The 12208-nt window shown below is 40.4% G+C and overlaps 1 protein-coding gene across 3 annotated transcripts in view; it reads left to right on the plus strand.

Annotated features, from left to right (window-relative positions):
- Positions 1-1423: 1423 nt before the first annotated feature.
- LOC110980264 (xylosyltransferase 1-like) overlaps positions 1424-12208 on the plus strand; it is a 55443-nt gene continuing 44658 nt past the window's right edge. For all 3 annotated transcript variants that reach the window (XM_022236793.2, XM_022236794.2, XM_022236795.2), the window contains exon 1: positions 1424-1964. In XM_022236793.2, coding sequence (XP_022092485.2) covers positions 1626-1964 — 339 coding nt within the window. In that variant the 5' untranslated portion in view covers positions 1424-1625. The remainder of the gene's footprint in view (positions 1965-12208) is intronic.

The following is a 12208-nucleotide window of genomic DNA, read 5'->3' on the forward strand; positions in this document are numbered from 1 at the left end:
ATCGTAGTAAACTATTCGAGAGTTGATGCTTGGACAACTGGGCTAAATTTTTTTCTATTCAAACAGGAACAATCACTTCTGTATTGTGAAAAATAATTAATGTTAATTTTGCAAAACTTCCTATCATCTCCAACTTTGTAAACCATCCTCTCTATTTTTTGCAGCTGCAAATAAAAATCTCACGAGTTTTTCCGTGTGTTCCGGAAAAACCCTGACGAGGGGGTGGTGTGTGATCCTGTTCCGAGAACAGTGTTCTTGAGTCGTGTTCCCGCCGTTCGAGCGCGAGAACAAGAAACCCGTGTCAAGAACACGGCGCCCGAACTCGACCCAAGATTTTACTTACTCTCACTAGTGCGAGCTGGCGCACAGTCTAATTGTGAGTCGTTAGGGGGGCGCACTGTGCACGGTGTCCGCTATCAAGCACTAACGTCTTTAAATCAAGACTACCGTTCTGGTAGCTCTCCGTTCACATAAATTCAATCTCATTTTTATGAAGTAGACGTAACGTATGTTCAGTCGCTGTCTTTTGACCTTAGATGTATCCCAGCCTAGCTCCTGTAGACACTACAATAAAACAACTAAACATGCTTTTGACATCATTCTCAATTTTGCTGTTTGCTGGCAAGACTAGCGGTTTTTGCTTGGAATAACAGCGCAATAGAGTTTTTCTACAGGATATTGAATGGAAATTATAACGTTGACGAAGTCACTTCACTTTTTCGCTTGAGTATAGATCACACTAAAACCCTTTTTTTTCGTTCATGTCAAGCTGATATCCCATTTTCATCGCATAACTTGTTTTTCTTCTATCGTTAGTCAACTAGGAAACCATCTAGGACTGGACATTGGAATTTCGAAAGCTAAACAAAAGGGATACTTTTTCATTTTCAATTTTGAGGAAATCATTTCTTTTGTGTTACGTCACTGTTGGCAAATCTATAGCTTGATGCATTCAGGGACAGATACACGATTTTCCGGGGGGCGTAATCCCGGATTTTCTAAGGGGGGGGGAGTGGAACTAAAGCAGCAATTTTAAAATGCCCGCGAGTGCGTAGCACGAAGCCTTCAAGGCGTGGGGTCCCAAGCAGGCTAAGTCTTAAAGGGATTCTAGGAATGGGTTTGATTCTAGGTGTTCTGTGGTGCAATTTCAGCCAGTATGGCCCCTCTCTTTTCTTCCCTCTCCCGCCTTTTCTTCTTTTTTGTTTATTCATTTATTTTTTTTATCAAAAAGGGGGGGAGGGTCCACCCCTGGCACTTTCCCTGTATTTCTTGGATCTGACAATTGTTTTTGTACCTGGGATGGTATCGATCGGCATCTACGTTGGGTAAATATTCGGTCGGTTTATGTACGTCACACGACGGTGGGAGTTGTAAAAAGTTTAAAGCGCCCTCATTCGTTGAGGCTGAAAAAGTTGTTGAGTAATGACCCCGGAAGTGATTCGTGGTGGGAACGTGCTGACACTGTGTCCACAAAGTCCGCGATCGGTTCGATCTCATGACTTAAAAAGTTAATCATACTCTTCATTGGCAATATGGCTGTGATTTGTCGGCGGCAACACGGCTATAAAAGCCATGGATGTCGGCATTTGGTCCGTTAGTACAAGTACTTCACATAGTGGTCTGTGATGCTCGACCACGGTTCGCTAGCTCGGAGGGGACAACCACAAGAAACACGGACTGCCATGGCCTTGGCGACGGCAAGCAGCGGGCAAATGAAACGGTCTTCACGGCTCTGTTACCGGTACCGGCGCGCCGTCTACGTGGCCACGTTCATCATCGTGGTGCAGCTGGTGGCGGCGTGGACTTTCTTCTTCGTCTTGGAGAAGGACGAGGAGGGTCGGAGGAGACGAGAAGAGATGGTTTGGTCGGCGGATCGGGAGCTGGGGCGCGTAGGTGGAGAGACGAAAGGGGCTGGAAGCAGAGATGTCAACCCTAAACTCAGTGGAGTACATGGTGTTCTGCAAGTAAGTTGATCTTTTGACATATGTGAACATGAGGACAATTTTTTTTCAGATTGTCATTTTCAGATTTTTATATATCAGGATGATTATGTTTGGTGCGATTGGTCGGTCTCGATCTTTATGTGATCTGTCAATCTTTTGGTATGATTTGCTGATATTTCTGCAATCAGCCAATAACCTTTTGTTTCTAAATTGTGGAAGATTGTTTCAAAAAAGGGAAATAAAGTCAGAGATTCCAAACTGGATCAATTGATAGCGCAATGCGATAAGGTGTGTGTGTGCTGATTGACCAATCACGGCCAACAATTACACAACTTAGTCTGAATTGTTTGCACCTTGTTGATTTCAGAATTTGGTATTCTAACCACTGGTGGTGGAAGTAGGGGGGATGTTGCAACTTTTAATGGGAACAACAAAAATTCTCATGGTGGGCCATGAGCCCTGGGCCTTCATGTCCTAATGCATGTAATAGGGTCCATGCAATGGTAACCGGTCACTTCGGCACCTTGCCAACTCGGCACCTGCGAACTCGTCAACACGGCACCCACCGACTCGGCACCTTGCAAGCTTGGCACCCACCAACTCGGCACCTGTGCAAAAACCAACTCGGTACCTTGCCAACACGGCACCTCTCAAACTTGGCACCTACACACGGGCGCTGTACACAGTAGATAGTGATACTGTTAGGATGGAATTTTATCCCAAAAGTCACTGATAATTAACACCCCAAATGGATTAGAAAATAATGGTCATGGAATATGCTATAATTTGATGCGTATCTCAAAGACCTTGAAGAAATGCACTTAAATTTTTTTTAAGTACAGTGTATGCAAGGGTTTTGGAAGTACATGTACATGTATTACTGGTTTGGAATCTACACCTCCAAGTCTTTTGATGAGAAAAGTTCAAGGAAAGTTTCTTAAATAGCTATTTTCTCAAATAAGTCTTTTTTTAATTGAGTGGGTGCTTAGTCCACCACTGTCTTAGCTCTCCCGGTTAGTATAACCAGCTGGGCCCAGTCGGCATGGCCCCGATCACCCCACCTGCCCATAAGCTGTGACCAGTCGCTAGAGTTGCATGCACAGCAGGCTGGGCCGTGTATTCGTAGAGTAATAGGAGTATTGAGTCGGGCCTGGAAGCCGCTCGCCTTGTGGGTTAGTTCGGGTCTGCTAGGGGGGGCCAGGGTCACAGGGGCAACTTCAATAACGAGCTTTCACAGAATTACCAAGATAAATCAAGGGTTGTTTTTCTCTTTTTAAAATTACTGGTAAAATCGGACTTTAATTTCAAAAATGGGTTTCCTTCAATCTTCCCTTTTACATAAGAAACTCGTTTCTTTTATGAACTTCTTTGGGTTACCAACTAATTGGGTTACCATAATCCATGCGGATTACCCAATCTCCAAATCAACCGAAATTAACTAAGCACATGTATGGAATTAGAACCAAGCGCTTCGGTTCGAGCACCAAGTCAGTGAGGTGCTGAGTTGGATGACGCAGAGCAGAGGCAAAATTTGAAGTGCCGAGTTGCCGACTGGGTGCCAAGTTGATGAGGTGCGGAGTTGGTAGGTGCCGAATTGGCAAGGTGCCGAAATGACCAACATTCCATGCAATTACTAGGTCACAAAGGGTGAAGTTATTAATTATATTGCATTTGTTCAATGCCAGCATTTAAAAAAAAACATAAAATGTACACTTATTATGTGACTTCTTAAATTTGATATACTCGTACAGCATACCGTGTGACATCTTACATGTACATGTATGTGCAAAACTAAATGCGTAGACATTTGACTGGTACCAGTGCATGCGGTTTTTGCTAGGAGCAAACGTGACAATCAGCTCCTTATACACAAGTTTTGGAAGAGCTCAGTATTTTGTTCAAGTGTCACCATAGAGCTGGTGTCACCATTGTTGTGATTGGTCCACAATATCATGATTGGTTGATAGTGCTATCCAGTTGGAAATCTTGTATTTTACTTCTCCTTTTCACAAAACTCTGCCACAACCTTGAGTTCAGAAAAAACTGTGATCGGCCAGTGATGGGAAATAAATGAAGACAGATGGTTTAAAGGACTGATGGATCGCACACACTCTTACACCTGATTGGACGTTTCATGTTGATAGACTAATCACCTCCAATGGAAGCATTTAAGGTTGTCTGACCATTCACATTTGTGGAAGTTAAACTGATGGTTAGGGTGTAAATTCAAGAGGAATAAATGCTCTTTCTGTTGTAGTAAACAGACCGGCAAGCTGATTATTAATGAATAAACAGTTAAACTTTGTGGCTGACTCTCTTGTGATACCCTGGAAAGAGTATAAACTACAGTAATGTTGTTTACTGAGAGATTATTTCATGTTTCGGGACTTCAGTTGAGTATCTAAGTGCCTTGTACAGTACCATTTAAATGTTGTTTCTCAAAGCAGGGGTGAGATCTGTCTGGATTTTCCCATTCTCAGGGTGTTCTTGATGTGATAATTTTCCATCAGGATTGTAGTTGTACACATATCGATAGAATTAGAAACAAGAAATGGATATTATAGGGGATACTTTTAGATCATACTCTACGCATAAAAGTTGAAATAGAAAACAAGAAATGGATATTATAGGGGATACTTTTAGATCATACTCTACGCATAAAAGTTGAAATAGAAAACAAGAAATGGATATTATAGGGGATACTTTTAGATCATACTCTATGCATAAAAGTTGAAATAGAAAACAACAATTAGGTATTTAAGGGGATACTTTTAGATCATACTCTATGCATAAAAGTTGAAATAGAAAACAAGAAATGGATATTATAGGGGATACTTTTAGATCATACTCTATGCATAAAAGTTGAAATAGAAAACAACAATTGGGTATTTAAGGGGATACTTTTAGATCATACTCTATGCATAAAAGTTGAAATAGAAAACAAGAAATGGATATTATAGGGGATACTTTTAGATCATACTCTATGCATAAAAGTTGAAATAGAAAACAAGAAATGGATATTATAGGGGATACTTTTAGATCATACTCTACGCATAAAAGTTGAAATAGAAAACAACAATTGGGTATTTAAGGGGATACTTTTAGATCATACTCTATGCATAAAAGTTGAAATAGAAAACAAGAAATGGATATTATAGGGGATACTTTTAGATTATACTCTACGCATAAAAGTTGAAATAGAAAACAACAATTGGGTATTTAAGGGGATACTTTTAGATCATACTCTATGCATAAAAAGTTGAAATGGAAAACAACAATTGGGTATTTAAGGGGATACTTTTAGATCATACTCTATGCATAAAAGTTGAAATAGAAAACAAGAAATGGATATTATAGGGGATACTTTTAGATCATACTCTATGCATAAAAGTTGAAAAGGAAAACAAGAATTGGGTATTTAAGGAGATACTTTTAGATCATACCTACACAAAAGTTGAAATAGAAAACAAGAAATGGATATTTAAGGAGAAACATTTAGATCATACTCTACGCATAAAAGTTGAAATAGAAAACAAGAAATGGATATTTTAGGAGATACTTTGGGCAAACAGAAATGTACATTTATGTACCCGACGGTGTCTATGCCTCCAAACCTCTGGTAGTTATTTTGTGGACATTTCATCTTCTAATCTCACCCTAGTCCAAGTTGTGTTTAGTAACTCCAAAATGATAGCACCATTTACTTGTAGATTGGTACATTGTTAAAAGTAGGTACATAAAACTTGATGACTGCATTGCTGGTAACATGACTGATCAAGGGTAAAACTTATTGTACAATGTATATACGGGGGGGGTATAAGTGAATTTCTGGTAATCCCCAAAAGAGGGTTTGCTTTGCTGCCGTCTTGCAGGCGGGTGCTTTTGTTCCACAAGTACATGTACATGCACAAAGGATGTTTCTCTTTGGAACAAAGGAACTGCCCTGCAAGATGGCTTCTTCGCAAAACCTCTGTAAGTGCATACATACATGTAGAAAAATGTCCCCATGTTGCAAACATGTGGAAAGTCGCTGTGAAGAGTCAAGTTGTGATATGGATTGGAGGACCTGAGCTCTCTTGCATTTTGTTGGAAACGGCCCAGCAGGGGATTGAGCAGGAGTTTGTAGGGTGCGTCTAGACAGTATCGTAAAAATTGTCTCAATCACAGACGTCTTTTTGCCCTCGTGCTATTAATCAGTGCAAGGCATCAGACTTCGGTCCCAGCACAGTGCTAAAAGTGGATGTGGTTACTTACTCTATAAGGAATAAAATTAATAACATGAATAACCCAACAGTCTGCTGCCCAGCTGCTGGTTGTGTGTTTCCTGGTTGGACCCTCTACACAGGGTCTGTGGTGTTTCCTACCTTTATGGTTGTGCACAGCTAAAAAGTAACAAGGTTCCTCCAATTGACTCTATCTTGGGCAGCCCTGTGGATTTCATCCTTCAGATCCAAGGATAATGTATGCAGATAATGAGACAGACTGTATGCATGTCCAGCAAAAGTTCTAGTACCTGGTAGTTGTAGTATTGTGGGCACAACAAAGTACCGGTGGCTCAACCTGGTTCAGTGCAGTTTTCTTTTGGTTAAAAATTGACTAGGTGCAGTTTGAAACACCGGTACAATCACAAGGTTCTTACATTAATAATTAACGCCATCAGTGTATTGTTCTAACAAAATTTAGCTGAAAGAAGGCTTTCAAAATGGAGAAAAAGATGTCTGATTTGAGGACAATCTCCATACACGTACTGGCACATGAATATTTAAACGACATCTTACTTTGTTAGTCGCAGAGCGGGGAAATGATGTGATAGGAAAAGGGTGGATGGAGTTTTGATATTTCCATTGAATCGCAGAAAATTTTAGACCCTGCATGTGGACGTACAATGAAAAAAGGGTTCACTTTTTTCCCTGTCAGCGTCTGTTATTGTTTGAAAGGAGTCATATCCCTCTCGCACGAAGGAATACCGACTGATCCAAAGTGTACAGCACTCTAATCAATGATACATGTACCTAGTCTGTTCTTGATGAGGAAGCAATGTGGATATCAAATTTGATACCGGTATATACTGGTAATTGGGGATGGGGGTGGGCTAGTGCTGACTGTGATTATAGAGACTAAAGGTTGGGTTCTTATTGGGATATAATTCTGTTCCAGTTAAATGGAAATAGATAGGCTAGTTGTTCCCAGGATGGGATATAACAGAAGAAAACAGGAACCATAGTTAGGCTAGTTGTTCCCAGGATGGGATATAACAGAAGAAAACAGGAACCATAGTTAGGCTAGTTGTTCCCAGGATGGGATATAACAAAAGAAAATGTGAACCATAGTTAGGCTAGTTGTTCCCAGGATGGGATATAACAAAAGAAAATGTGAACCATAGTTAGGCTAGTTGTTTCCAGGATGGGATATAACACAAAGAAACATGAACCAGAGGCCTTGCAAGGTTGTTTGGTGGGAAATCTTGTGTGAATACCTAGTAGGACATCAGTGGGTAATTGCAGTACAATGCCAAACACTGCCTATTCAAATAAACAGTAGGTTGCCTCATTTCAAACAAGTTCAGTGCAGTTAACAAGAGGGTTGCCTTCTCATCCTTTGGAATATAACTGGCTGTTAAATGAGACCCAATATGCAGTTGAATGTGCATGTACATGTATATCTTAGACTACTTGGTTTGTAAATTCCAGGCTGCCCAACACCCATTGGTGAATGAAACCCAAGGCTTCATAATTTGGTACATTGGCAGTGTTCACCAAGTTCTGAATTTTAAACTCAGTGGGGGGTTGATAAAAATATTTAAGGGGGGGCATCTTAGAGGTACCTGCAGGTGCTCTTCACAACAAGAGAGAGTAATTTTACACTTTGTTAGACATTTTTTCCATCAAGATGTTGTTGTGTAAGATGAAATATTCCATACTGTACATGTACAGTGTACTGGTGGCACCCAACATTTTACTCTTGGTGGCCAGATTTTAAAGTTAGGCTGCTACTTTTTAAACTTCGCTGGAGACAAGCCAAACTTGGCAGGTACCGGTAGCCAGGTGGCTCAGATAGGTTGGAAGATAATTCATTGTACATTGGCGTCTTGTGTTCTACTGGCAGACCATGCATGTACACTGTAAAGAACTCCCACTCTACTGACATACCCACACTTTTACAGCTGTATCCTTGTGGGGAATACACCGAATGTCCTGTCTTCTCAAGTTCTTGGGTAGTAAAAATTACTTGTACCCAATGTGTGAAGCACAATTTTGTAATTGCTTCCATTTGGACCAGAATCATTTTCCTTGGGTGAAATATTGACAGAATGTCCCTTATATAGGATATTTCAATTTGTGACAGATCAGAAGTATACTTTGAAAATTCCTTATTTTTTTGTTAAATTCCAAATATCGTTTTAGTACCCCATATGTACCTGTAGTGAATGTTCCTTGTGGGGTACTTCCATATACTCTCACAGTCTTCTAGTGTCAAGAGGCAGCTGGTTGGGGTTTTTCAGCGACACAGAAATTGGCACTGACACAGAACCATACTGCTGCCCTTTTTTCCTGCAGGCCCCATGCATTCACTGTTAATTCTGCTACTATTGTACAAAAGGCCTCTATTGAAAGGCTAGCTGATTCCTCTGGAGAAGCATTTTATGGTGCCCTTTGACATGCCTGAGTACAGGTGGAAAGATTTGACTATACAGCCCAAATGTTGGCATTTGGCAAGTCGATGCTGACATCACTGCTTTAGGGTGCAGACCACTAATTCAAGTGAGAATTTCTGGCCAGCTCATTAGATTTAAAAATGCCCCCCCAGTATCTTTTGAAAAAGGAGATTGTTTGGCCCCCAAAATGGTGAGATTGTGTAAATTGTTGTCGGGATCAACTCCCTGGGTCTTTGAGCTTTCATATGAGAGCAGAAGGGCTAAAAACTACAGTTTAAAAATGGTCCTAAGTGCCTGAGAAAGTTGAGGGTTGCCACTTGAAAAATGGCTGCAACCAGACTTCGGAAAAAAAATCACTTTTTTGGGGGGAGGGGTGATTTTGTTTTGTGGGAATAATTAGAAATGTAATTTGTTAACCCACAAAAAATTGAAAAGAAATTGAAAGATAAATGACCAGACAAGAATTCATTTGTGTTTCAGAAATCTCAGGGATGTTGGTGTGCATGTTATTGGGCCCTGAACAATGCTGATTTTACACTGTTTTCAATGGGGCTTGAATTAGTGGACTGTACCCTTTAATAGTGTGTACGTGGAATACAGGTGAAGTTGACGACCATAGAACAGCACATGTTGTGAATTCAGTATTCAGGCACTGGGTCTACTGATTGAAGAACAAAAACAGATGGGTAGGATTCTATGAATCAATCAAATACTGGAACAAGTTTATGTTTTGGTTGACACCAGTGTTGTAGTTGAGACCATCACAAGACCACGCACAAGACCAGATACAAGCAACAGTGTGAACAATGAGGAAAGTTTCAAAATTTTGAGTTTTTTTTTCATAAATTGAAACAAAACCTGTAAACTGAAAGTAGTTTTGTCACTAATATAGCATAAGTACACATACTGGTAGTATTCTTAACCACTCCCTGCCGGGCAACCCCTTTTCGAGTACATAGGCTTTTATACGCAGAGCCGAGGAGCCCGGAACTGGGACAAAAGAGTTGGGCCTTATAACAAGAGACAGTGCTCAGCACAAAAGACTGAGCTGCTGGGCATTACTGACATTTTTCGCTCTCAATAGTGGAGATAATCCAGCCTTGTTTTGAAACAGTATACCACAGTTTGAGGCATTTAGAGCGAGCGAATTACCACCGGAACAAAAGATCTCCACCACAGCAGCGATGAGCTACTGAACGCTAATCTGGCCCCTTTTGAAAAGAGGTCAGCAGTGCACTGTGCTGGTTTCGGGAACAAAAGAATCCTACCTAACACCGCACAATTTGGGCTCTTTTTCCAAGGCTGCAGACCTCCCTGAAGTATTCAGGAGTCAATGAAGGTTACCTGTCAGCTTTAGAGTAGTGCCCAAAGAGTCCTTCATGTGGGTATAAACAGCCATTAAATGAAATGATGAATTTTTGAAGAATTTTGAAAATGGAAAATCTTGAAAAGGACCCGGCATCTTGTCTTGCTCAAGAAAATCCACCCGGCAGCAAGTGGATAAACAGTGCGTATTGGATTTTTAAAATTTGAAAAAAATCCCCCTTGTAAAATTATCAAGTTACTCTACTAGTCCATCTGTCTTGATGTTTTGGGAATTTTTTTATTTTACCAGGAAAACAGTCAGGATAAAGACCTTTTATGACAAATCATAAAAGGGTAAAGATGAGAAAGTGGTTGGAAAGTAAGCACATTCTAGGATCAGTTGAATATCAGTGATGTGCTAGTAATCAGGATCTAATTTCTTTTTCTGGAGAATAAGATTGTGGGTTATTTATTCAGCTTTCCCTGAACCATGACCTGAGTGACCTCATTGCACTTCCTTAAAAATTTAACAGTGGCTGGCAATAAACATGTGGACCTTAATAAAAGCTCATGTATGTCTACTCTGTGAGCCATGAGAAAGTGGCTCTAACCATTTGGCATAGACACCTACCAGTATGTTTGTTTTAGCTTCCGGCCAAGGCCAGTTGTTCCCAATATGGAGCTAATGTCACAGTAGATTATGTCCCCATATTTTTGTTACGTGTACACGAACGTGTACATTTACAGGCATTTTTGAAAATACTGAAGTTTCAGCTTGGCCAGCATTGTGGACCAGTGCTGTTCACATTTACCGGCTTCAGCAATCCCCAATCTTTGCCAGGAAATGGACGCAAACTCATCCTGCTCATTACATGCACATGTGTATGTGTCGGTACCTGGTATCAACAGGTGCCAGTGGAGGGGGTGGAGTCACCTCCCTTTCTTTTTCCACAGAGGTCAGCCCTGTTCCACAATGGGTGACTGTACTTCTTTGATCGGCTGGTAGGCTGCATCAGTCTTGCTGAGATATACGAGATACAGTGTATGATGATATTGAATCTACAGCCAGATGGTCCAAAATTGATCAAATTACAACCATAATTGTGTTAGTGTACACCATATAAACAGAAACTTGTGCCTGGCAGATGGTAATGTCATTGATAAAATACTGCCAACTTACCTTTTTGTCACTTCGAAAAATGACATGTACCAAAAAACCAACACCAGAGTTTTGCTATAATGTCTTTTGGTCACGCTGTGCAGTGTTAGGTTTTTCCCTTCAAAAATGCTGAGAATCTGTAATTCTACAGGATTATTAAGAAGAAACAGAACTTACATGTACTGTACATATTGTGTGGCTGGGAAAGGGGATGGTCCCTCAAATAATCACCAACCCTACCAATGCCAGGACGTGGTCAAATGTGTACCTGTACAGGGTTGAAAAGATATTTTTAAATGCTGCCAAATTGTATTCACAATACTGATTTTTTTTGGGGGGGGTGAGGTGAAAGAAGAATCTTGTGACATTTTTTGTAGCAAAGTTTTCTACTTTCTTTTGGGGAAAAATATGACTTTTTGGAAATCATTCAGATTTGATCCTGAGTTAGGGATTAAAATCTGCTCAAGGTCAGAGGCCTCTGCCAGAGAATGCCCTTTCAAATTTGGATGGCAGGGTCTACCTGCCCTACTGGTAGGATTACATTCAATTTTTTCCCAGACAATATGAGCCCTGGAACACTTGGTAATACGAGAGGAAGATTTAGCTTTGTAAAGCTGGAGCCCAGGATGATGCTCCTCTTGGGGGTCATAAAGATTACTCTTTGTAACCAAACACCAGCCTCTGATGTGGTAGGATTAATGCAATACTTACATGTACATGTACCTTCTTCTACAGTAATTTCATACCATGGTAGAGATTACAAACTTATGCTTAACAAGCAAAGTTGCAGTTTTTTTTTAGTGAAAGGTCTGTGTGGTTAAATCAACTCTGCTTTCATCATATCCCATTTCTTGGGACCATTGATCTTTTTATTCTAGGTTCTAAGTAGGTGTCTATCTGTTTGGCACCAGTATTTGTGGAAAAACTGGTTTTTAAAGAGTGAAGCCACATGTAGAAACTTCAGATGGAATAAATCTGAAGGACAATTCTGTGCAAAAGTCAGACTTAGTTTCAAGTTTTGTTTTTCACAGAAAGGGATTATTTTGGAATAGTGATGTTGGAAAACAAGCAAAATAAACAGATATCAAGGTCTTATCTTTGTAATGTTTTTCTTGTGTGATTACTGTTCATTTGCCAACTTGTTTG

This window comes from Acanthaster planci, linkage group LG07 (genome assembly GCF_054643075.1).
Source record: "Acanthaster planci isolate LZ-2023a linkage group LG07, COTS_SCS, whole genome shotgun sequence".
Classification (NCBI taxonomy): domain Eukaryota; kingdom Metazoa; phylum Echinodermata; class Asteroidea; order Valvatida; family Acanthasteridae; genus Acanthaster; species Acanthaster planci.